General features: G+C 54.2%; 1 protein-coding gene across 7 annotated transcripts in view; it reads left to right on the top strand.

Annotated features, from left to right (window-relative positions):
* The first annotated feature begins 5221 nt into the window (after positions 1-5221).
* PAX8 (paired box 8) overlaps positions 5222-26844 on the top strand; it is a 39324-nt gene continuing 17701 nt past the window's right edge. For all 7 annotated transcript variants that reach the window (XM_038754154.1, XM_038754155.1, XM_038754158.1 and 4 more), the window contains exon 1: positions 5222-5333. In XM_038754154.1, coding sequence (XP_038610082.1) covers positions 5309-5333 — 25 coding nt within the window. In that variant the 5' untranslated portion in view covers positions 5222-5308. The remainder of the gene's footprint in view (positions 5334-26844) is intronic.

The raw sequence follows: 26844 nt of genomic DNA on the forward strand, positions 1-26844 counted from the left end.
TATGGGGCATTGTCAGTGCAGAAGTGGTACCAAATGGCTGAGGTGGTAGTCGGGAGAATATAACGTAAGGAGAAGAAAATTAATTGTGAACACCCTCTTTGAGAAGGTGGGATTTCATTCATTCATTCATTCAATCAGATTTATTGAGCGCTTACTGTGTGCGGAGCACTGTGCTAAGCGCTTGGGAAGTACAGAAGCAGTCAAGGTGGAGGCACCGTGGTCTGCACCGGTCCACTCCAGGCTCTGAGATCAGGAAAGGAGAGAATATTGGGGTACAGGCTGAGGCAGAACAGCCACGGGCTGTTGATACTCAGGTCACAACCAGTGGCTAACCAGGGGCTGAGCAGTTAGGGATTTTGGGCCCACTTGGGTGAGACAGACAGAGCCAGCAGTCACTCAGGGTCATGCCTGGGAGCGGGCCAAATAAATCCATTGATCACAGCTGGGTGGGGCAGATTAATGAAGGGCTGGAGGCAGTGATGTCACAGTGATGTCCTCCCTCCCCAGAGTTGGGTAGGTATATCGATCTTGTGAGGGGGGCTGTGATGGAGGTAGTGCCCAGGAGCCCATCAGTAGGTGGGAGATGTTACGGTGAGTCAGAGTGCCTTTCCCCCACCCCAGGTTGTGTCAGGAGCACAAATTCCAGAGCCTACAGTGATGGTGCCACAGTTGGTGTGGCACAGAGCAGGAGACGGTGCCTACAGGAGGTACAGAGGTGAACTCAAGATGGATGGTGCATCCTCTGGCTGGTTAGGAGCAGAGCTGGGAGCAAAAGTGAGTTTTTGCCTAACAGATGTGTGCTCTTTCCCCTACACGATTCCCCGTAGTTTTTAGAAAAAGTGCGCCTGTATCGTGTATTCCCCCCAAACCTCTGCTGAGACCGCCCTGCCTCTGAGTTCCTGTGCCCGTCTTAGGGCTGCCTCGGATTGCCCCATCCCGCTTTCCCATCAGTAGCTACTTATTCTCTGGTCTAGATCTTTACTCGTCCTCCTCTGCCCCTGTTGGCAAGCTGCCCTCGGCAGGGATATCTTATTCTGTTTCCTAATCAGTCAGTGGTCTCTATTGACCATTGTCAGAGGGCACAGTGCTGTACTAAGCTCTTAGAGAGCCCAGCAGACGCTCCCTTTCCTTGGGAGCTGCCAACCCGCATTCTCTACTTGACTGGGCCATTGCCCGAACGACGTAGACGGGCAAACCGGCCGGTCAGTAGTTAAGTTGGGAATGAAGCCCAGTCCGTGAGTCAATCCCTACCCTATGAAGCACCTCCTCTGGGCAAGAGACTGGCCTGCGCCTCTCACCAGTGAGGTTAGTTCCTAACGGTGAGCCCGCTGTCTTGGCCCCTGGCTCTCCCATGGCCCAGCCGTGGGGTCACACTCTCTTCTGGCCCCCAGTTCCCTGCTGATAGTCACAGCACATCTCCCTTTTCCCTTCTCCCCCCACCCCCACATAATAATAATAATGGCATTTATTAAGCGCTTACTATGTGCAAAGCACTGTTCTAAGCGCTGGGGAGGTTACGAGGTGATCAGGTTGTCCCATGGCGGGGGGCTCACAGTCTTCATCCCCATTTTACAGATGAGGTAACTGAGGCCCAGAGAGTTAAGTGACTTGCCCAAAGTCACACAGCTGACAACTGGCGGAGTCAGGATTTGAACCCATGACCTCTGACTCCAAAGCCCGTGCTCTTTCCACTGAGCCACGCTGCTTCTCTGTGGAGATGCACATCTCTGTCGTCCTTGCACATAGATTTTCACTGATTATTCACCCTTCCCTCAACTCCCTCAGAACACTTATGTACAGATCCATAACTTATTTATATTGTTTGCCTCCCCATCTAGAGTGTAAGCTCACTTTGGGCAGGGAACAGGTCTACTAACTCTTATATTGTATTCCCCCAAGTGCTTAGGACAGTGCTTTGCACACAGTAAGTGCTTAATAAATAAGATTGATCTCCCACCCTTTCTCCCGCTTTGTAGAAACCCGGAGCCCTGCTGAAACCATTCTTTCAGGCTTCACTCACCAGTTTGTTTTTCATTGACACCAGGATCAACCTTTTTCTCCCCCCACCCCCCAGCCCCGTTTCCCCCTGCAGCTCCTCTCAGCTAATTTCTTGCCCTTCAGAAAGGAGCTCTACTCTTTGAGGGAGCTAAATACACAACTATCCTTAGCCCGTCCCTGGGGGTCGTGGTCCCTGGGTTATCCCCCTCTACATTCCTGCTCTGGGACAAACGGGAATGGTGAAGCCGTACAGGACCGGTTGCCTCCTGTGCCTGATGAAAGTTCCGCGTTTGGGTTTTTTCCTTTGGCATCGAACCAAGCTCAGCCGGTGGGAGAGGCTGCACACTCCAGTGCCTTGGGCGCCGACTGGGGAGTTGGGATTCTTGGGTTCTGACTCTTGTTGTTTTAGGGCTGGAGGGTGTAGGAAGGGAATTCTTCCTGGGGGGTGACTAGCAAGAAAATAAAGCTTTCCAGGCGCACTGTGCTGACTCTGTGGGGGTGGTGGAAGCTGGTGGACCCAAGTGCCTGGCTCTGGGGGGTGATGGAGGCTAGTGACACCAAACCTCTGGTTGGGGAGTGTTGGGGGCTGGTGGCCTCAGACCAATGGCTGTGGGAGTCGTGGGGGCTGGTGTTCTGGGCTAGGGGGTGATGGGGGTGGGTAGCCCCAGACCTCTGGCTTTGGGGGGTTGTGGAGGCCGGTGTTCCTTCCTGAGGGGGTGAAGGGGATCTGTGAATCCTGGGCTCCCAGCTATTGCTTCTCTCACAGCTCCCTGGGTCGGGCCTCCATCTCTACTTACCTCGGGTCTCGCCTTGATCTAAGAGTTACGAAGCAGGACCAGAAAAAGCCCAGATCAGTTCTCTGTAAACCATTAGCTCTCTGAAGCCTGCCTGCCATTCCCTAGCCTGCCCCACTCATTCCCTTTCCATACCCCACACACTGACAGGGAAATTGGCATCTGCCTATGGTCTGACCCCTCCCTGGACATTCCCATGGGCCTCATGGCCTGAGCCTCCTCGCAGGGGGCACCATCTCCCTCCTAGATGAGGTTGCCTGGGATTAGGCCCGGGTACTAAAATTTACCGAATAATAAATCATCCCTAGTGGGGACTGCAGGCTCAGCCTAGGGCAGTTCTTCAGTAAAGACAGGAGACAAACAGCTCTTTCTCGGTCTCTTTCTCACTTCATTTCACTTCTTCGCTTTACCGTTCCTTTACTTTGCTTTATTTCACTTCACTTAACCTCACACTGTGGCGGGAGCATTTTGGGGCAGACAGGCAAGGCTCCTGTCCAACAGTTAGTGTGTCCTAGGACCAGAGGACTAGGTCTCAGGGATGGAACACGGGGCTCACCTCACACCCTGGGCACTAACTCAGCTTCGGGGACAGGCTTAATGATGAACGATTGTGACATTTCCAAACCAGCATCTCCTTTGACCTACCAGGACTTGGTTTGGGGCCTCGGGGCACCTGGCTTTCTCCCGGCCACAGTTGGCAGCATTGGGAAGCCCCAGTAGCTGAGTGGAGAGGGGGCCCCGGTGCCTGGCCACCCAGGGCCCGGCCGGCTCCATTTTCTGAAGGCATTAAGTGTGTCACTGGCCTCGACCATGAACTGTCTTTAATAAGGAAGTGGCAGTCAGTTCTCTGTGTGGGTGAGTGTATGTGACTCAGCTGGTGTAAGATCTGCAAGTAACCTGGTTGGGTCAGGTAGAAGGACAGAGGACCCAGCCTCAAATCTTCTCTCCCAACTGGCCAATTCCTGCAGATGGAGGGATTTGTCCAGTCCTTTCAAGACCCCAGGTCCCATTCAGGTGCTCCTTCCCAGCCAGATGGAGTCGGCCAGCTCCATCGCCATACTTCGAGGGGTGGCTGGAGGTCTCTGCTCCACAAAGGCCTTGCCTCTGGAATGCATGCAGAGCTCAGAGCCCCCTTCCCTGGGCTCCTGTCACCGTGCTCGGCCTTTCTGAATTCAGAGCTTAGCCCCCACCCAACGGAGAAATGAGCCTCCCGCTCCCAACCCACCTACCCTGGTCACACTTCCCACACCCACTCTGATCTCTGCCTCCATGCATCCACCTGTTCTCCAGGAGAGAATATGAGGGTGTGTGGGGCAGGGCTTGTATGGCGGGGAGGGGTTGTCTTACTCTATGGCCATTTGAGCCCCAGTGTCCCCACAGAAAGACTCCTCTTGCTTTCCCAACCCAGCCAGCCCCCACCTCTCACAAATTCAATCACGCCCACTGCACTTCTAGATCATCTTCCAACTTTGGGGATGCCGTGGGGTGTCCCCCCACGCTTCCCTCTGCATCCTCTTTCTCAATTGAGGCCTGTCCCTGAGAGGCTTAAGGGAGGCCCAGGAGGTCACCGGTCTGGCAGTGGCAGGACACCAGAGTGGATGGTGGTCTCCAGGCATACCTCATGGACCATTGCCTGTCCTTAACTAGACGGTCTCTGCCCAGGTCAGGATGGGGGTAGTCCCCGTCCTGGAGTGGAAGGGGAGAAGGGCAGGATCCTTGGCCCTCAGGGAGACGAGGCTGCCCTGCCTCACCCCTTTTTTACCCTCCCTCCCTGGGCTCTGCGGGGGAGCGCCCTTCTGCCCAGGGGTGACAAGGAGTCTGGAAAGATCCTGTCAGCCCTGCCAAAGGTGGTAGGCCCGTACCAGGCTCCTGTGGCAGGGAAGGACCGGAGGCCTCCCTGGAGAGAGAGGGTGGGTCTCCCCATCTCGGAGGGACCCAGGGCCATCCCCGGGGGGACCCGGGCCCGTCCCCTGCCCCCTGCGGTCTCTGCCCCTGGGGTCCCCAGGCAGCTCCCCACCCCCTCCAGGCCCCTCCTGGCTGTTCCACCGCCGGGCTCCTCCAACTCCTGAGTCCACTCAGCCATGTCCCCCTCGCAAAATCCTCCCCTTCCCCGCGCCCCCCTGCACCCAGCCAGCCAATCCGCGGCCTGCGAGCCGCGCCGGGCCCGGCTCCCCGGGCCTCGGCGGGATAAAACCGGCCGGAGATGCCGGGCGCCGGGAACAAACTTGGAGCAGCAGAGGGCCCGCCGGACCGCACCGTCCCGCGGCCGACAGGTAGAGCCCGGGCAGGCGAGGCGGAGCTGGGCAGTGGGGATGGGGGCCGGGGTCAGGGGGTCGTGGGCTGGAGGTTTTGGGGGGCGGGCCGGGGGATGGGGGCTCCCTCCGGCCCGCCCTGCCCTCACCCCGGTGTCCGTCTCTCTCCAGGACAGCTGCCAGGCGGCGGGCGGCGCCGGGCCGAGGTGTCCGGGACCCCAGCGCCCTCCCCACTGTCCGGGGCCGAGCCCCCTCCCCTCCGCGATGCCGCACAACTCCATCCGCTCCGGTAAGGGCCGCGCCGGGGGTGGGGGCGACGCGGGGGGCGGCGTGGACCCCGGCCGCCCGCTCCCGGGGCCTCGGCGGGCCCGTGTCCGTCGGTCGGTCGGTCGGACGGACGCGGACTGGGCCGGGGGGCGGGGACGGGACCCCCCTCCCGGGGTGGGGGCCCGGCTGGCGTCCTGTCGGAGCGCTGTGCGGCCTGTGCCCGCTCCGCCAGGCCCCCGCGGCGCGACCGAGGGGTCGAGGGCGGCGGCGGCCGCAGTGACCCCGGGCACCCGGCCCGGCCTGGCCGCGATGCCCCCCGCTGTCGCCCGCCCTGGCCAGGGGCCCCGACTGCTGCGTGTGGGCGGTTATGCAGGGGCGTGGACAGGGAGGGCACGAGGTGGGAACCGGCCTAGGCCTGGACAGATGGTCCTCCGGTGGGCAAGCCCCCAGTGACCGCAGGCGAGCCTCCGGGGGGCCCAGCCCCGGGCCTTACACCCTAAGACCCCCGGGCCCGTTCCGTTGCGGGGCTCCGGTCGTCGCAGGCTCCGCCTGAGCCCCGCCAAGCAGTAGCAGTTTCCGGCCCGGCCGAGAAACCAAGTCCCGGTTCCCGGGGAAGGACCGGCGGGGCTCTCCTCTTTCTCTGGACCCGCCGTTCGCCCTCCCAAGCTGCCCCCTGCCCCGGGGTACCGGGCCCGCAGGCCCCAGCAGATCCGACCCGGGCCCAGGCTTCGTCGTGGGCCTCTCCCCTCCCTCCCCGGCCGTGCCCGGCCACCAAGTAGGTGGCCACACAAAGCCGGACATTCTGCTGTCTGTCGCCAACGTGAAAGCCTCCTCCGGCCGGAGCGGGACCGGGCGCTAGCGGGGTTGGCACCGGCTTCGGCCCTGGCCCCCGGGGCCGTTTGCCAGGGGCCGGTTTGCCGTCCGGGCACAGCGGCCCCGTTGAAGCGGGGCCTTCCCCCTTGGCCCCGCTCTGGAGAAAGTCGGAGTGGTTTTTCTTCCTGGCAGCCCCCTGCCCCCGTGCCAATCTTGTCGGAGGGCCCAAACGAAGCCCAGCAGGACAGCCCCCTCTCCACCATCCCCGATCCCCGCCGCCCGTTTTCTTTTCCTCCCAGATTTGATTTTCGGAAATCTATCTGGGCGATGAGCGCTGTTTCTCTGCCTGGGTTCGAGCCGGGCACTGCCCTTCCCTTGCCCCCTTCCTGCCCCCCGGAACCGTTTCCAGTGTCCACGAACCGCGACCAACGAAAACAGAGCCAGGGTGGGAGTCCGGGGGCGAGAGAGACCGAGCAGCGTGGCTCAGTGGAAACAGCCTGGGCTTGGGTGTCAGAGGTCACGGGTTCAAATCCCGGCTCCACCACTTGTCGGCTGTGTGATTTTAGGCAAGTCACTTCACTTCTCGTTGCCTCATCTGGAAAATGGGGATTAAGACTGTGAGCCCCACGTGGGCCATCCTGATCACCTTGTATCACCCAGAGCTTAAACAGTGCTTTGCACGTAGTAAGCGCTTAACAAATTATTATTATTAGCACACGACCCCCATTCACCCCCGAGACTACCGGGGCCAGTGGGACCGGCCGGGGCAGGCTGGGGCAACTCTTGCCCATGCCAGGTTTGGGCAGAGCTCCGGGAAGGGCCCGGGAAAGAGCAAGTTCCCCTCCACCTCCAGCCTCCTTTCTTCCGGGAGAAGGGTGGGGAGATGGGCACTCGCGAAGAGATTCGGTTCGGTCCCTGCCGGGACGGGGGTTATCGGGTACCGGGCACGGCCGTGCCAACCGGGGAAGGGGGGCACAGAAGCCACGTTGGAGGTTTCCCCCTCCCCTTTGTTTCGGGATGGGGGCAACCTCGCCTTCTGACCGTCCTGACTGAAAGTTAATTAGGAGATAATTTAGCTACCTTGGGAATTAGCTCGAAGATAAGTATCTTCTCAAGCTCTGTCACTTTAATTGCCCGGGTGATGGATACGAAGTCATTATTTCGGATTGACACTTTTTTTTTTGATGTCTCTGGGAGGCTTTTATTCTGTTTTGAGTTTGGAGCGGGGAGGTCGTCCGTTTAAGATCGCCTCTTATTCCCTCCGTTGGAGAGAGGAAGCCGGGGTAGAGAGGAAGGGTCCCGCGATTGAGGTGTGTGTGGGAGGGATAAATCGATAAAGAGCGATTCCCCCTTTCGGCGTAGCTGCTCATTCATTCATTCGATCGTATTTATTGAGCGCTTACTGTGTGCAGAGCACTGTACTAAGCGCTTAGCCGGTGCGACCGTCTCGCGGCGACGTGTTGCGGCCCTACGGAGCGGTTTCCATCTTCATGAGCGGTGGGTGTGTGCTGAACTCCCCCGGGAGCTGACCCCTCTCCCACCCGACTCCGGAATCGATCGGTTTTCCCAACCTGGCCCAAAGTCAAATCGTCTGGGGCCGTTTCCGCGGGAAAACGGGCGGTTTTCTCCGCGGAAATTACCGGTGGGGCTGGAGACTGGAGGCCGGGCACGGGGAATCCCCCCTTGTTTTGTCCGCCCCTTCCCCTCCTACATGCCAGAGCTGCGATGTAAGAGGTTTAATCATTCACATCCTTAAAGTTTCACGGGGAGGGATAGAAAAAAAAAGGTGGAGGGGTGGGGGAGAAAGAGGTCAAGAGCTTACGTAAAACCTGAGCGAAATCGGGAGATGCTGCTAGGTTTTGGGGGATAACGTAAGAAAATCGAACTCACACATTACCCGCACCCACCAACCGTCTCTCTTGCGCGTTTATACGCCACAGAGAAACACCAGGGCCGCGAAGAAGTCGTCCGAAATCTCGATTGTGGGTGTTTGCTAACGGCCCGGAGAGGGTTAAAGTTGGGGTTTTTGTCGTTGATTGTTTTAAGCATCTGTCAGCTATAAAAGGGAACGCGTCTCCCCGACTTCTGTTGTACTCTCACAAGCGCTTAGTCCAGGGCTGCTCACATAGTAGGCCCTCAATAAATACCGTCGGTTGACTGCTCTAAAAACGTTTCATGGTCAAGCACCCCGTAGACATCCGCCGTCACCCTCAAACGTCGTTCAAGAAGAAAACGTTTGGCGCTACAGGGGCGAGTTTTTATCCGCGGCCCTGGCTGGAGGCTGCTGGCCAAATTACTGATCTAGAAGCCAGTCCTCCTACGGCGGAGGGGCTATCAGAGGCGAGAAATCCACCAGACGGACGAAACAGTCTCGTCCCGCTGCCTTTTCAAACGTCCAGGTGGCAGAGCTTATAGCCTCCATCGCCCCCCGGCCGGTTTCGGGTGTCCGGCCTCGAGTGGATGGACTTTTATTAGATGGGCCTCTATTAGTGGGGGGCTTGGGGCTGTTTGTTTTAACCGGGGCCTTGGGGCATTCTCGGCTTCGGACCTCTTGCCGTCTCGGACACTGGCCTGGCGGGGGGCCGACGGCTGCCAGATGTCCGCAGGGCCCCCCGACACTCCCAACCACCTTTCGTCGGGGGAAATGGACACTTGAAGCCCCCTCAGCCCAGGTCTTTGGTCAAACCTGAAGTTGCAGAGGGGGTGGACCGGGTGGAAGATTGCGGGGGCGTCTAACCAGGTCAGACCCCCCTCGGGGCGACTCTCCGAAGGGTACTAAGCACTCGGCCAGCTCGAGAGGGAGCGGGAGGGCCGCGAGACGAACGGATTCCCGCCCCGTGTCCTTCCCCTTGCGCAGTCTCTCCCCGGAATAGAGGGGAATAATAATGATAATAATAATAATCATTTTATTTGTTGAGCACTTGCTCTTTGCCAAGCACTGTTCAAAGCTCCGGGGTAGATACAAGGTAATCGCGTTGTCCCACGTGGGGCTCACAGTCTTTATCCCCATTTTACAGACGAGGTCACTGCGGCCCAGAGAAGTGAAGTGACTTGCCCAAAGTCACACAGCTGACAAGTGGCAGAGATGGGATTAGAACCCAGGACCTCCGACTCCCAAGCCCGTGCTCTTTCCGCTGGGCCACGCTGCTTCTCACGGGAACCCACTGCTGGGTAGGGACTGTCTCTATATGTTACCAACTTGTACTTCCCAAGCGCTTAGTACAGTGCTCTGCACACAGTAAGCGCTCAATAAATACGATTGATGATGATGAAGGGCTTGCGTTTCGACCGAAAGAGTCGCCCCCGCCCCACCGGGCCCAGAGCTCGGAGCGGCCGGTAAAGGGTCAGTGAGGCGCCCAGACCCCAGCAACCCTCAGGGTCAATCAATCAATCAATCAATCGTATTTATTGAGCGCTTACTGTGTGCAGAGCTTGGGAAGTACAAGTTGGCAACATATAGAGGCGGTCCCTACCCAACAGGGGGCTCACAGTCTAGCACTTAGTACAGTGCTCTGCACACAGTAAGCGCTCAATAAATACGACTGATTGATTGATTGATTGATTGAAGAGTGGGCTCACAGTGGGCTCACAGTTCCCTTCCCCAGGGCCCAAACTTTACCCACGGACGAGGAAACCGCCCCCACCCCCCGAAGCCAGCGAGACAGAACCAAACCGCAGAGGACCAACTCCCCTCCCGCAACCAGGGTCTCTCTGCATCTGCCTCTGTGCGTGGGAAGTTTGGGAGGGGGTCCGTGATGGGCGGCCAACGAGCCGTGGTTGGCACCCAGACGGCGGCCGGAGGGAGCGTTCACCGTAAGAAAATCGAGCCGTTTGGGGTCTTCCTGGGGGGAAAGATCCCCCCCACCCACCCACCATTCCTTGGGCAGGGAGTCTGAGCAAGGAGGATGGTCGCCCAGCCCCTGGATGACAAGATTCGGGGCAGGGGCCCGGGGTTTTCGAGGGGACTGTTTGGAGACTTGATTCGCCCCGACCAGGCCGGGTTTAAAGCCAGGGGACGAAGGCTTTCCTTGGGTCAATCAATCAATCAATCAATCGTATTTATTGAGCGCTTACTATGTGCAGAGCACTGGACTAAGCGCTTGGGAAGCACAAATTGGCAACATATAGAGACAGTCCCTACCCAACAGTGGGCTCACAGTCTAAAAGGGGGAGACAGAGAACAAAACCAAACATACTAACGAAATAAAATAAATAGAATAGATCTGTACAAATAAAATAAATAAATAGAGTAATAAATATGTACAAACATATATACATATATACAGGTGCTGTGGGGAAGGGAAGGAGGTAAGAAGAGGGGGATGGAGAGGGGGACGAGGGGGAGAGGAAGGAAGGGGCTCAGTCTGGGAAGGCCTCTTGGAGGAGGTGAGCTCCCAGCAGGGCCTTGAAGGGAGGAAGAGAGCTAGCTTGGGGGCGACCGCGGCTTGTGATGGGGTGAGACACTTCTCCCAGAGTCGCACTGTTTCTGGGGCCGGGGGGGCCAGGAGTCCCGGCGATCAGCAGGCTCGCCCCCGGTCCCGGTCAGCCCCGGGGTCCTATGGGGACACGGAGCCGGTCCGGTGGCCCTTGGAGGCTCTGCCTCCCCGCCATCCCGAGGGCCCAATGGGCGCCTGCCCCGCCGACATCTCCCCTCTGCCCTTTGGGCTGGACGTTCCCTCCTGGTTGGCAGAGCCGGCTCCTTGGCCACGGTCATTAGGGACCCATGGACCGGGGCCAGAGTACAGGCAGGGCCTCTTCTGCCCCATGTTCTGGTCCCGTTACTGCCCTCGGAACACGGGGTGCCCCTGCTCGGGCCTTAGAATTGCCCCCTGTGAAGGGGGGTGGCAGTGCCCACCCCATCGGTGGTGGGCGAGATGAATTTGAAGAGAGACTGGGGCCACCACCCCTTCTTCTCACCTCCCTTCCCAGCCCCCTGAGCTTCCCCTGCCGCTGGCCACCTCCGTCCTGCGGCCTCAGTGCTGCGGGCCCGGGGCAGCGGCGGATTTCTTTGCATTGGTGGCATCTGGGAGGAGGCTTGGGAAGTTTTCTGGAACCAAGGCGAGCCCAGACCCACGGGCCTCTTCGAGGGCCTCAGAGGAGGTGTATTCATTCATTCATTCAATCGTATTTATTGAGCGCTTACTGTGCGCAGAGCACTGTACTAAGCGCTTGGGAAGTACAAGTCGGCAACATATAGAGACAGCCCCTACCCAACAGCGGGCTCACAGTCTAGAAGGGGGAGACAGACAACAAAACAACAAAACAAAACGGGTAGACAGGTGTATCCCGCCCCTGCCCTTTCTACCCTCTCTTCCCGTGCTGTTTGTGGCAGCGGTTCCCTGGGTTTTATAGACTGGATACTGCCCACTACGAGGGTTTTGGCTATGCCCAGCCTGGCAGATAGATTGTTTGACTTTCCCCCACCCCAAGGCCTTCAAGGGCTCTGAGATGAGCAGCTTCGGACTCAGGGAGTCACATGGCTATCCTACCCAGTTTGAAACCCTCACTCTCCTGCCTGCCACCAACGGCACAGGTTCCGCAGCCTCAATGCCTCCTTTGGTTTATTAATAATATCACATAATCATAATAATGGTATTTGTTAAGCTTTTACTGTGTGTCAAACAGCGCTTAATACAGTGCCTGGAACATGTAAGTGCTTAACAAATACCATAATTATTAAACACTGTTCTAAGCTCTGGGGTAGATACAAGCTAGTCAGGTTGGACACAGTCCCTGTCCCACATGGAGCTCACAGTCTTAATCCCCATTTTCCAGATGAGGTAACTGAGGCACAGAGAAGTTGAGTGACCTGCCCAAGAACACACGGCAGACAAGTTGCAGAGCTGAGATTAGAACCCAGGTCCTTCTGACTACTAAGCCACGCTCTATCCACTAAGCCACACTGCTTCTCTGATTTCTTTCTCAGCCTGACCTCTGACAAAGCCTAGGATTGAGCTGCATTGTCAGTCACTCCTTGGACCCCTTTCCTCCCTCTCTCTCCTCTCCCAGCTGACAACCTTGATGGTCCTCCCCTCGCTCCCACATAAAGGCAGGAGTACATAATAATAATAATAATAATATAATAATAATAATAATAATGACATTTATTAAGCGCTTACTATGTGCAAAGCACATCATACCTGTGCAAACCCCATGGGGGACAGCCTGGGAACTGGAGGCGTGGTTGTAGGTGAAGGAGAAAACTCAACATTATCGTTGTCGTTGTACTTCTCTTCTCCCGTGTGGAAATGCCTTTCTAGTATGGGCCATCTGTTCCACTCAGCTCCCTTAGGTATTGGATGCTGTTCAACCCTGGGTAAATATTGGGGAAACTGAGGAATCAGGTGGGAGAGGGAAACCTTGGGAGAGGGAAGGGGAGCACACAATTGGGAAACCAGAACTATGAAACTCTGTGTGAGACAGTAATGGTGTTCGATCTGATGATCTTGTTTCCACCTCAATTCTTAGCTCGGGACTTGGCTCACAGTAAGCGCTTAATCAATAATAGAATGAAAGGTAGTGGTAGCATTTATTGAGCACCCGCTTGGTGCAGTGCCCTGTACTAGACACTTGGGAATAAAGAAGTGACATGTTCCCTTCCCACAAGCACTTTACACTCTAAGGGGGAAACAGACATAAAAATATTTATAAATAGAGTGGTCAAAATAAATCATTGAGTGCTGAGGATGCAGATGTAGAAGCAGCGGGCTTAGTGGAAAGACCATGGGCTTGGGAGTCAGAGGTTGTGGGTTCTAATCCCGCTTCCGCCACTTGTCTGCTGTGTGACCTTGGGCGAGTCACTTAATTTCTCTGTGCCTCAGTTACCTCATCTGTAAAATGGGGATTAAAAGTGTGAGCCCCATGTGGGACAACCTAATTACCCTGTATCTACCCCAGTGCTAAGAACGGTGCATAGCACATAGTAAACGCTTAACAAATACCATAATAATAATTACTATCATTATAAATTGCAGGGTTGGCTGAGAGAATTATATGGCTCAGAGTGTTGGGAGATTAACCAGGGAAGGCTAGCTGGAAGAGGAGAAATTTAAGAGGGCTTTGACCGTCAGGAGAGTGCTGAACTGTCTAATGAGGGGATGGAAGGAGTTCCAAGCCGGAACAAGGGGAGAGAGAGTGAGAGAGAAATATATATATATATATAAAGAGAGAGAGAGAGAGTGTGTGTGTGTGTGTGTGTACACAAAATGAATGCATCATCCAATCCACAATGCTGGTCCCTGTATTCCTATTTGTCAGATGTCGTCAGTGGACAGTCAGAGTAAAAGGCTACAGAAGTCATCAGATTAACAATTTCAAAGTACAGAGAGACTCTTAAATGTCACAGGAAGTTCTCTCCTACTCAACGCCCTGGGCAGACCTTATCTCATCTCTCCCCTTCTGCCCCACCCACTCCCCTGGACCCTGCAGTAATAATAATACTAATAGTATTTGAAAAGTGCTTACTATGTGTCAAGCATTGTTCTAAGTGCTGGGGTAGACACAACTTAATCATGTTGGATTCAGTCCCTGCCCCACATGGTGCACACAGTCTAAGTAGAAGGGAGAACAGTGGCTTGAATCCCCATTTTTAGATAAGGAAAACTGAAGCACAGAGAAGTTAGGGGACTTACCCAAGGTCACACAGCAGGCGAGTGGAAGAGCTGGGATTAGAACCCAGTTCCCCTGACTCCCAAGCCTGTGTTCTTTCCACTAAGCGATGCTGATCCTCTGCTAGTATTAATGATATTAATGAAAAATTAATAACATTTTTAAGGGCCCAGTGGGTGCAATGCACTGCACTGAGCATGTGGGAAGTACAGAACAAACAAGTGATGTGTTTTTCTCAGAAGGAATTTACATTCTAATGGGGGGGACCGATATAAAAATATTTCCAGAGGAATCAAAATAAATAACAAGTAATATGTACCCAAGTCTCAAGGATGGGATCCGCCCATAATTGTTAGATCTGGATTGTTCTTGGCAAATATGGTAGGTGTTGGGCCCTGGAGCTGTGAGGGTGGCGGGGTGGCCTTGAAAACCAAGACTGTTGAAAGATCTGCTGTTGGAATTGGAAGCGGGTTGGAGCCCAGATAGGAACTGGAGGATGAAGGTGGGTGCCCAGGAGAATGAGTGATTGAGTGCCCTGGCTCCTGATTCCTGCCAGCTCCCCGGTGCCAGTGTTGGAGCTAGAGACCCAGACTGGGTGGCCCGAGGGGCTGACCTGGCACTCCCAATGATCTCATAATCTCCCCCAAATTGTACTTTCCAATAGCTTAGTAGAGTGCTCTGCGCACAGTAAGCGCTCAGTAAATACAACTGAATGAAATAAATGAATCCTCTGGTGGTCCCTATCTAGGATGCTCAAAAGAAGCAGCGTGGCCTAATGGAAAGGCCACTGTTTGAGGAATCAGGGGGCATGGGTTCCAACACTGGCTCTACCACTTACCTGCTGTGTGACCTTGGGCAAGTCTCTCAACTTCTGTGCCTCGGTTCCTTCATCTGTAAAATGGGAATTTAATACCTGTTCTCCTTCCCACTTGGACAGTGAGCCCCAAGTGGGACCAAGACTGTGTCCAATCTGATTATCTTGTATCTACACCAGTGTTTGGAACATAGCAACAAATTAACAAATGCCACTATTATTGTAATGATGATGATGATTATAATTAGGTGAAACAGGACTGGGTGGATTTGGGATGTTTGCAAGGGCTTGGTTTGGAGCAAGTAAGGAATGGGGTTGGGTTTGCGATGAGCGGAAGCCTGGTGCTGAGCCTGGAGTTGGTACCCGTGTGGTGCTGTGAGCAATTAAGAGTGTGGGTGTTGGGGCTGAGGTGGCACCGACGGCAGCTCCACCTGATCCTCTCTGGCCATCGAACCCAGGGCAGAGCAAATCGGACAGTTCTTGAGTTAGCAGCTCCCTTTCCCTCCCGCCGCCAAGGACAGAGTCTGCTCAGGAGAGGCCCACAGAAGCAGGAGGAGAAAAAAAAATCAGACATAACAATTCAGTGAAGGCTGGGAATACAGAAAACAAACAGCCAGGTCAGTGGGAGAACAAAAGGTCATTTGTCATGAACAGCCACCCACAGCACAATAAAATAACCGATAAAATAAAGGAATCATCTGCCCTCCTGGAGGAGCTAAGCTCCAGACTTGTGATTCCCACTAAGGCTTAGCCTAGGGTCAGCGTGCTCCGGCTGGGCCGGAGTGGGGCTACTGGGCTGGGTGGTGAGGGTTGAGGGGCCCGCCGGTGGGGGACAGAGCTATTCAGCTAAATGCCTTCAGGTGGCTGGCAATAGCAATGCCAATCTGTTTAAGATTCACATCTTCCCCGCTTCACTCAACACAGTTAGTCCAGCCCTCAGGGAAACAGCTCCCTGCCCACAGGGTCAGCGTCAGGGGCTCAGGGCAGGAAGTGGGAGCAAGGTGGGGATGGATGGGTGGAGGAGACTCTTTGCTCCAAGGATTTCTGAGACACGGAGTCCTAACATTGCTGGTTGGGAAGTTGGCTATGTTTCTTGGTCTCTTTGTCCCTTCTGGGAGAGGGTTTGGTAAAGGTAGCAGGAGCCTGGGGCTACAAAAGTTGCCACTTTTGCCATGGGGTCACAGATGCCAGCTCTGTGGAGGCGATGGGGGCCGATGCCCCCCAGATCTCAGCCATGGGGGTGAAGCCACCATCCCCCAAAACTGGTTAGGTTCCCCAGCTTGCTCGCCCTCTGCCTTTGACCTGACCCAAGAGCTTCTGAGAGAGACTGGGAAGATTTAAAATCTGATCCTTTCTACCCCGTTAGCTCTCGACCTGCCCCTGTTCACTGCCCACTGGCAGCCCTGCCAGTGTGCTGGTGTCCTGCCATCTGGGGACGAGCAGCAAGCAGAGCCATGCCACACCACCGTGAGTCTCTGCCGAATGCAGCGGCAGCGCCAGGGCGGCAGAGGCTTGGGACTGCTTGCAAGTGTGGAGGTAAACGCGTGTGTGAAGCTTGACCTGGACTCCGGTCAGCCCTGCCTGCCTCTTGTGGGATCCAGGAACCCCGAGCCTCCCACACCATTAGGTCCTCGGATTTGTTTCTTTGAGAATGAGAATGACATCATTGCATTAGGGAACGTTTTGATGCGAATTAGAGTTTGTTCTGAGTCTGCGACCTGATTTGCCGCCAACGCCAAACTGATGGTGAAGCCCCACCTGCTGTGTGTATTTTGTTGCTCCCGCAGCAGCTGTCCTTCCATCCTTTCAAAATGAGATCCATCCCGGCAACCCTCTTCCCCCCCAATCCCTTCCCACCGCTCCACCTGGCCTGCTGCTACTACCGCTGCTGCCGTCACTAGGAGAGAACCTGAGGCCCATGGCACCTTGTAGAGATGAGCCTCTGAATTAGCGAGACAAAGGCAGAAACCTCTGCCCAGGGAGCGAGTCTGTTGACTCCTCCCTGGGCAGGAGCAGGAGTTGAGGAAATCCCTAGGAACGGGAGAAATGGTTCTCCAGTCCCAGGACCGGTCTTCGGGGCTGCTGAGCCCAGTCTTGGCACCCGGCGTGTCCTCTGTAACAGAGGAGGGGGGTTGCCTGATGATTGGGGGTCGTGTCAGCTCCACAGGGTAAGGTGCTCCCATCAGGAAGGATGTCTAGTTAATCAGAGCTGAGCAGATGTGGAGGGACCCTGATTCACCCTCCATTTCTTCCATGTGAGGGCCTGGTCCACTGCAGGTTAGATAACAGGAGGATCGGAGGGTAGGGTGTGTGCGCGCCCGTGTGTGTGTGTGTGGGTGTGTGTTTGCACCCAGAAATCACATGTCTCAGTGCCCTGCTGTGCCACTAGGCTGGTGCTAGAAGTGGCCTGGGGTCTGGGCTGGAGGAAGGGGCAAAACTGGGAACCGTAGGGGTGGGAAACGTGGAAATCTGACAGGTCAAAGAGCATCATTAAAGGGCTGCTTAACCGTTCCCGCTGCTGCACATCATTGTCATCCATTCATTCATTCAATTGTATTTATTAAGTGCTTACTGTGTGCAGAGCACTGTACTAAGCGCTTGGGAAGTACAAGTTGGCAACATATAGAGACGGTCCCTATCCAACAACGGGCTCACAGTGTAGAAGGGGGAGACAGACAGCAAAACATGTAGACAGGTATCAAAATCATCAGTGGGGAAGGGGTGGTGGGAAGGGTGTTGAGGGTGAAGAGTCTCTTTCTCCCAGTGCAGGGGGGCTGGAGGGCCTGGAGTGTTGGCGGGGTGTGTGGCCAAGCTGGAAGACCTGTTCCCAGATTGATTCTCCAGAACACAAAGTCCCTGCAAGGCGCTTATGCTGCATTCATAAGAGTTAATTGTGGAGACTTGCTTACATGGGGAATTATGTACACAGTAGTACACAAGGACAGTTATGTATACTGAGTTATGGATCCAGATAGTTGTGTTCCCAGAGGGGAGAGTTGTGTACATGGTTCCCAGAGAATGGAGAGTTGTATATTGAGTTGTGTTCCCAGAGAGTTATTGATGATGATGGTAGAGAAGCAGCGTGGCTCAATGGAAAGAGCACGGTCTTGGGAGTCAGAGGTCATGGGTTCAAACCCCGGCTCCACCAACTGTCAGCTGTGTGATTTTGGGCAAGTCACTTAACTTCTCTGTACCTCAGTTCCCTCATCTGTAAAATGGAGATGAAGACTGTGAGCCCCACGTGGGACAATCTGATCACTTTGTATCCTCCCCAGTGCTTAGAACAGTGCTTTGCACATAGTAAGTGCTTAACAAAGGCCATTATTATTATTATTCTTTATTTGTTAAGTGTTTACAAAGTGCCAAGCACTGTATTAAGTGCTGGGGTAGATACAAGATAATCAGGTTGGACATATTCCCTGTCCCTCACAGAGCTCACAGTCTTAAGTGGGTAGGAGAGCAGGTATTGAATTACCATTTTTACAGGTGAGGAAATTGAAGCCAAGTCAAGCGGCTTGCCCAGGGTCACGCAGAAAGCAAGTGGCAGAGACAGAATTAGAACCCAGGTCCTCTGATTTCCAGGCCCATGCTCTTTCCACGTGGCCATGCTGCTTCTTTAGTTGTATGCCTTTAGAGTTGTGTTCCTGAGGAGTCATGTACAAAGAATTGGGTTCCCAGGGAACTGTGTATATAGAGACTGGGCATGGCTGACATTTTCCCAGCTGCCACCCAGCCAGTAGCACAACTGAAGGTGGAAGCAAGAAGTGGGAGCCACTCTTAAGCCTCCATAGACCCGGTCAAAGGGAGAATATTATTTTCCTGCAGGGCCACATCCCGACATCTGGCCAGGGAGGAGGATGCCTCTGGTCCAGAGCAGCCCCAGGGAGACCCTAGCCAGTGAATCCGGGTCAGCATTCCAGGCTGGCAACTGGCTACAGGGGACTCCGGAAAGACCCCGAGAGGGGGGCGGCCCCTACGTAGGTGCCAGCTGCCCGTGTTGACTGCAGGGTCAGATGCAGGCAGAGAACAGAACCAGGCCTGGGGAGGACAGGCAGGCTTCACAGGGCCAGCGGGCAGTCTTGTCTTGTCTTATCCCACTGTTGGGTAGGGACTGTCTCTGTATGTTGCCGGCTTGTACTTCCCAAGCTCTTAGTACAGTGCTCTGCACACAGTAAGCGCTCAATAAATACGATTGATTATGTCATTGAGCCATTTCCGACCCATAGCGACTCCACGGACACAGCTCTCCCAGAACGCCCCGCTCTCCATCTGCAGTTGTTCTGGTAGTGTATCCATAGAGTTTTCTTGGTAAAAATACGGAATTGTTTTACCACTGCCTCCTTCTGTGCAGTAAACTTGAGTATCTACCCTTGACTCTCTCCCATGCCTCTGCTGCCTAGCATGGGTGAATTTTGACTTGTAGCAGATTGCCTGCCACTCGCTAGCCACTGGCCAAGCTAGGAATGGAATGGGTAGGCCTCTACTCGACTCTCTCTCCTGAAGCCAAGGCTGGTAGAGTCCTGGAAACTCTCCAGGTGCAAACTGCTTTTGAACTTATCATTCTGAGGCCCGGGGTAAGTGAGGCTGAAAGACCAGTCCCCAAAACAATGGCTTCACTCCACATCTCCCTCCCGGATTCTGACTTCCTCCCAACTTTCTCACCTCGGTCCATGATACTGCCAAACTCCCAGTCCCGGTAGCCCACAGTCTTGGTGTCTGACTTGAGGCGTCACTATATTTTGCCTCTCTCAGTCAAGCTGCTACCAAATCTTGCCAGTTCTTGCAGTACATCATTGCCCGCCTTTGCCCATTCCTCTCTACCCAGACTGCTACCATCTTGGTCCAAATCCTTGTCATATTGCACGTGGAATCTGGGGGACAGCAACTCCGCCATCCCCATAGAGTTGGTACCCCGCCCCAGAAAACAGTCCTTGTTGGACTCCAGGGTGGAGCGGAGCCATCTTTAACAGGTGGCTTGTTGGTCTCTTTCTATTTGGCAGCCTCCTTGGCTCTGGAAAAGAGCTCCATATACAACCTGATTATCTGCTATTTACCCCAGTGCTTAAAACAGTGGTTGACATGTAGTAAGCACTTAACAAATACCATAAAAAGAGCCTTTCTGAGGAGAGAGGTGAGAGGGTTAATTTAAAGGGGAAGCAGTTTGAGGTAGGGGCTGGGGAGGGCGAGAGCTGGAAGAAGTGAAGGGGCAAGCTTGAAACCACATGGTGAAGCCAAACCAGATTAATAGCGAAAGAGAAACAGGGGTAGACCATTAGGAAGACAAAGAGAAAATCAGGCTGGCTCAATAGCGAAGGAAATCTAATATCAACTAGGGAAAAATAAATGGAGATTAGGGCAAACAAATTAGCTTTAATGGGTTCAGTGCTAATACAAGAATAACAGCGGAGACGCCGATGCCTCTGAGGGGAAGATGGGATATGGAACCTGCACAATCACCCAGCCAATAAAGATTATGCAGGGAGAGAAAATGGCTAGTGATCTGGGGCGCGGGGGGAGAGAAGGTGACCGGGAAATGGAGAGTTGGGGAGCTGGCAGAATATGGGAGAGGAGAGACGAAGGAGCTCAGAGGCACTCTGGGTGGGGGAAGATGGGCGACGGGGATAAGAAACAGGAATCCAAGTGAGGAAAGGCAGAATTTGAGAAAGACTAGACAAGGGGATGAGGGAAGAAGGGAAAGAGAAATTAAGAGAGACAGAGAGCATGCTCGGAGGAGTGAGAGAGAGGGGCTGATGGGAGCAGGGAGCAGAAACAGAACGGGGAAGCAGAAAGAAACAATAGAGACCCAAACCAAACTAAGATTCCAACCAAAAGGGCTAGGCAGAGGGTTTCCCCAGGGCAGAATCTCAGAGGCAATCAATCAATCAATCAATCGTATTTATTGAGTGCTTACTGTGTGCAAAGCACTGTACTAAGCGCTTGGGAAGTACAAGTTGGCAACATATAAAGACGGTCCCTACCCAACAGTGGGCTCACAGTCTAGAAGGGAGAGACAGAGAACAAAACCAAACATATTAACAAAATAAAATAAATAGAATAGATATGTACAAGTAAAATAGAGTAATAAATATGTACAAACATATATACATATATACAGGTGCTGTGGGGAAAGGAAGGCGGTAAGGTGGGGGGGGTGGGGGGGGAGGAGGGGGAGAGGAAGGAGGGGGCTCAGTCTGGGAAGGCCTCCTGGAGGAGGTGAGCTCTCAGTAGGGCCTTGAAGAGCCTTGAAGAGGCAGAGCACAGGAAGTGGGAGACGGCCCTATCCAGTTTGTGGTGGAGGCAGTGGCAGCCCCACCTGCTCCCCATCTGGGCACTTGACTCAGTTATAGCTCTGTTATATTGTACTCTCCCAAGCACTGAGTACAGCGCTCTGCACACAGTAAGAGCTCAATAAATATGATTGCTTGATTGATATCTGTAAGCACCCCAGCGGGGGCAGATGACAGTTTACCCCGGGCCATACCCCCTGAACCTTACCAGCAGTAGGGCTGTGGTCAGACCGGGGCACTGTGGGTGTCACTCCAGGGGGTTAAGAGGAATGACCATCCCGCTGGTGTTAGGATTAGAGTCAGAGGTGCTTGAAGCCTAGGTCACCCCCCAGTCCAGAAAACCTTGGAGCGAGTGCCTGGGGTGGCTCTAATGTCCTGGCTGAACCCATCCCCAGCCTGGTCTCCCCACAGACCTGTGAAATGGGGAATGCCCGAGAACCCCTCGAGGGTCTGGCAGAGAGGGAGTAAAGCTGGCAGCCTCTGGTCCACTTGTGGCCGAGTGGGGGGCTTCAGGCCAGCCTGTCCCACCCATGTAGGAATAGCTTGCTGGGATCAAAGTCCCCCAGACTCACACTCCCTTCTGCAGTGCCCATGCAACTTGCATCTGTATCTCTTAAGCACTTGACACAGTCCACCTCCTCCCATTCAGCCTGAACGTACATATCCTTATATTCTGCCGTTTCCCTTGTCTGTAATTTATTTTAAAGTCTGCCTCCCCCTAAAGACGGTAACCTCTCTGTGGGCAGGGAGCGGGTCTTCCAACTCCATTGTACTCAATTCTCCCAATCACATAGTTCTGTGCTCTGCACTCAAAAAAGCACTCGGAAGCAGCCTCTGGGAGTCAAAAGGACCTGGGTCCAAATCCCAGCTCTGCCACTTGTCTGCTGTTCATTCATTCATAATCATATTTATTGAGCACTTACTGTGTGCGGAGCACTGTACTAAGCGCTTGGAAAGTACAATTCAGCAATAAAGAGACAATCTCTGCCCACCCCGGGCTTATAGTCTGGAAGAGGGGAGACAGGCATCAATATAAACAAATACAATTATACATAGATACACATTCATTCAATTCAATCGTATTTATTGAGCGCTTACTGTGTGCAGAACACTGTACCAAGCACTTGGGAAGTACAAGTTGGCAACATATAGAGACGGTCCCTACCCAACTGTGGGCTCACAGTCTAGAAAACAAGTAAGCAGGCATCAATTTAAATAAATAGAATTACAGATATGTACATATATATACATAAGTGATGTGGGGCAGGGAGGGAAGAGTAGAGCAAAGGGAGCAAGTTGAGGCAATGTGGAGGTGCGGGGGGAAGCTGAAGAAAAGGGGGGCTTAGTTTGGGAAGGCCTGTGCCTCAGTTACCTCATCTGTACAAAAATGGGGATGGGGATGAAGACTGTGAGCCCCATGTAGGACATGGAGTGTGTCCAACCTGATTAGGTTGTATATACCCCAGTGATTAGTCCAGTACATGGCACATAGTAAATGCTTAACAAATACCATAAAAACCCACTGATTGTTGAATTGATTAATACAGTGCCCAGCAATGAATGCAGGAGAAAACGCTGCTTGAGGGTGGATGGGCTGTCTATAGTCAATTTTCCAAATTTCAAGTGGAAAAAGAAAATGATGGAAGACTCAGGCCCCTCTCCACCCTGCCCCAACTCCATCTCGACTTTGTCTCCACAAGGAGGGGCCAGTGCCTTGGCCCTGCCCTCCAGCGGCTTTGATTCTTTAAACTGGCCTCATCATCCGCAGTGATCGGGGAGAAGGGCGGAATGACAGTGAGTTCATGGCCAGGAACAAATTGATAAATACGGGCATCATGTTTGGCATCACGTATGGGTTATTGTGCCCAGGGGTGTGAGCTGGGGCCATCGGCTGCAGTCAAAGAGAGGAACCATATGGGACTGCCAGGGGATGAGGCAGGGGGGCTTCCTGGAGGAGTTGAGGCTGCAGGAAGGGAAAGGAGACCCACGGCTAACCTCCCAGAGAAGAGTGTTCCAAATAGGATGTGAGGGGAGGGAAGGGGCAGCTTTGACAGAGGGGACGCGTGGACAGAAAGGAAACCACCCTTTGACATGGTGCCATGGGATGGAAGTCCGGCCGGGTGATGCCGGAGCTGGGCTGACCTCCAGCTGCACCCAGAAGCCACCTCAGTATGGGAGCGTCAGGCCTACCGGGGAGCAGAGGGTGGGGAGTGCTCTGTGGTGGTGGAGAACCCCAAAGAACCCCCTCGTGGGTCTTGGAAGCGGGAGCTAACCCCCAGGCCTGGGGCTCATCCATATGTCGGGTGTTAGGACTCCAGGCAATGAGTGGGTCAGTCCTCTGCTGTTCCGTGTTGGGCAGAATGACTCAGCTGGAGAATGAGAATGTGGGTGGGTGATTGAGTGAGCGAGTGTGGTGTATGTAGTCCGATTCGGGGAGGGACTTGGCTTGCTCTGGGGACCAAACCCTGCATCCTGGACTCTTCAAGGGGGATGAGGGATGCTGTGAAAGGCATGAGCTCTCCGCCGCCCCCAGCTCCTGGGGGCTGCAGGATAACCTCCATTTCACAGCTGAGAAGCCTGAGGCCCAAGAGGGAGACCGACCCAGCTGTAGGCTGCTCCCGCACCTCGGACCGACCAGGGCCACCCGCGGTGCCTCCTGGGCCTGCTGTTTCCACAGGGCTTGGGTGGCCAGATCGGGCCAACCCCTGGTTTTCCATGATTTGCCAGGAACACCACCACAGCAGATCAAAAGGAAGCCCCTGAGAGAGACCTCAGATCCATCGGAGAGAAGCTCAACAGAGAGAACCGCCCTCACCCCCTGGGGCACGCCAAGGCCCAGGTGCCACCTTCACAGTGGGCCTAGAATGTGCCTAGTGCTCGTTTCTAGAGACTGAGACCAACGGGGCACAGGACTTGGTGCCGCCTCGCAGGAATCGGGTTTCAAACACCATGATAAACAGGGGAGAAGGTCATGGGGGAGGCTGGCAGGGCCATTCCAGGGGCTTGGCCTGGAGGGCAGCCGGGGAAAGCTCAGGTTGTGCTTTGGAGGCAGGGCCAGAAATCCAGACTGGGGTCAGATTATAGTGGTGGTGATGATGATGATGATAATGATGATGAAGTCTCCCATAGAAATGGTGGATCAGTTGATTAATGAAACAGTGTATTTACTGAGCACTTACTATGTGCGGAGAGCATTCTACTAAACACTTGTACAACACAACAGAGTAGGGATGAGCCTCAGAACGGAGACAGGATGAAGGCGGGTGCAAGGAGACATCAGGGTCAAATAGAGCCATTGGCTATAAAATTGGCCCCATGGGGGCTTCTGGGTGACAATGGGGCAGTAACTCAAGGGGCCTGGGGGACTGTTTCCCAACCACAGTTCACAGGGCAGGGCAGAGAAGAAGTTGGGGTGGGACATCTTTAATCCCTCAAGGCTCTATCCTGTAGGGCCTCGTTCCGTCCTATCGACGGACCATTCCCCAGACGCCTTGGAGGTGGCCCCGGCGGTGGAGAAGGGGGCGGGCAGGGAATTAGCTCTGCTCCTATGGGAGAGAACCAGCAGGACTCAAATCCTCATCTTTGACCTCGCACCTCCTGCCTTCTCTCTCCCGGAGTCCAGCCCGTGGCTCTGATGCTGTTTATCGTGGGTTGGACATCGTCTGGTTTTGACAGGGGTGATTTGCTTTTTAGCGGGCCGGCCCAGAACCCCTACATCACAAAGCACCTTTAAATCTGGTATTTTTGTCAGCGGCAGCCTCGCTCGCCCTCGGCTCCTGTGGCCAAATCCCCTGACTCGGAAGCCCAGGCAAGGAACATGACGGCCCTGGAATGGGTGTTGGGGTGAGGAGCTAAGGGTCCATCCAGGCATACGCTTAGCCACCTTCCTTAAAGGACTTTTTCCATGTTTTTTTCCGGACGACTTTATATAATGCGCCATAAGCTACGATGCAGCTGTGGTTTCAACGGTGCTGTCAGCGGCCGTCTTCCTGCCTGTTTCCGAACAAAGACGGATGAACATCACCGGGAATGGACAGAAATGCAAAACCTAGCTATTCTCTCAAAGACCCTACTCCCTGGTTTCTATTTTGGCTATTTTTAATAGTTATCATTTATTCATTTTTTTAAATGTGGGGGGTCGGCGAAGGGGGCCTGGAATTTTTTTTGTGCCATCAGTGGCCAAGCTAATTTCTTCCCCAGCCAAACCGGAGTCCTTCGGCCCCGGGAACCTCAGACAAAGGCATTGAGGGTGGAGGCAGCAGCAGTAGCTGCAAAAGTGCTGGAAAACTCCACGTCCGCTGGCATCGTGGAATTGAGTGCTGCCCAGGGCTAGAGTGGGAAGCCAGGCTTGGGGCTCTGACAGGTGAGTGCCCTCTCCCTTTCCACGCTGGGGGATCCTGCCCGCACACTCGGGTAGGTGTGGGTGAAGATACCAATGTGCCCTGACATCTCGCTCCTTCCCCAGGAGCACCACCCACTGCCCCTTCTCCCACTCATCTGAAAAGATAGGGAATTGCACTGTTGCTTCTCTAAAGCTAACCCTCTCACTGTGCCTCCATCTCCCCTATCTCACCGCCGACCCCTCACCCATGTGGCCTGGAACACTCTCCCTCCTCAAATCCAACAGACAATTACTCTCCCCACCTTCAAAGCCTTATTGAAGGCATATTTCCTCCAACGGGCCTTCCCAGACTAAGCCCCTGCTTTCCTCTTCTCCCAAACTCTTCTGCATCACCCTGACTTGCTCCCTTGGTTCTTCCCCCTACCTAACCCCATAGCATTTATGTACATATCTGTAATTTATTTATTTGTATTGCTATCTGTCTTCCTCCATCTAGACTGTAAGCTTGTTGTGGGCAGGGAATGTGTCTGTTTATTGTTATATTATACTCTTCCAAGCGCTTAGTATATTGCTCTCCACACAGTAAGTGCTCAATAAATATTACTGAATGGATGAATGAATGAGTGAATGAATGAACTGCCAGTTGATGCCTTGACCACTGTGGTGCTGTCGCAGTTTGTTCTCCCTTTATCAGGACCCGAGGCTTAGCTCTGACATCATAAGACATGCTGGTACCCACCGATCCCCCCCTCTCCGTCCCTTGCTGTCATGTTTATATAGATGTGGAATCCGTTCCCTAGGAAACCGAAGCCAGAAACACCAGCAGTCGGAGAGGGGTTTGAATAGATCCGGGGATGAGAAGTCAGGAATGGAGAGGGGAAAGCCAGGGGTGTTGGATGGTCTGGGCTGGGTCACTGGGCAAGAACAAGGGATGGAAAGGGGAGAGTCAGAGGTGTTGGCTGATCCATGCCAGGACACTGGGGGAGAGTCAGGGAAGGATGGAAGAGGGGAGAATTAGGGGGGTTGAGGGCTATGGGCTGGGTCACCGTTGGGAGTTTCGGGATGGAGCAGGGAGAGTCAGGGGTGTTGGAAGGTCTATGCTGGGTTATGTGATATTCACCCCACCTTCAGCCCCCACAGCACTTATGTGCATATCTGTAATCTATATTCATGTCTGCCTCCCTCTCTGGGCTGTAAGCTCCTTGTGGGCAGGGATAGTGTCCACCAACTCTGTTTCACTGTTCTCTCCCAAGCATTTAGTACTATGCTGTGCACACAGTAAGCATTCAATACATACCACTGATTGACTGATTGAGTCAGAAGTGCTGGATTATCTGCCGGCTAACCAGCACAAATTTCTTCCAAGCGTCCCGGAACCGACTCTTGGGCCAGACGGACTGGAGGTTGAGCTGGGAAAGATGTAGATCATGGTCTGATGTTGTCGCTTCACAAGTACAATTTCAGCTGCGTCATTCTTGCTTTGGTTAGTCATTGTCGGTTTGCGGAAAGTTAAAAAGGCTCGAGGCTAAGCGTTTAATGAATTAGAAGGTCGAGGGTCCAGGAGGTGGTAAGAAGGAGCAATCTCTGTAGAACAGAGTTGAGGCCCGTAGTCCCCAGCCAGGAACAGCACAGCAGGAGCCAGGACAAAGGGCACTCCTCCCTGATGCCC

This window comes from Tachyglossus aculeatus, chromosome 11 (genome assembly GCF_015852505.1).
Source record: "Tachyglossus aculeatus isolate mTacAcu1 chromosome 11, mTacAcu1.pri, whole genome shotgun sequence".
Lineage (NCBI taxonomy): Eukaryota > Metazoa > Chordata > Mammalia > Monotremata > Tachyglossidae > Tachyglossus > Tachyglossus aculeatus.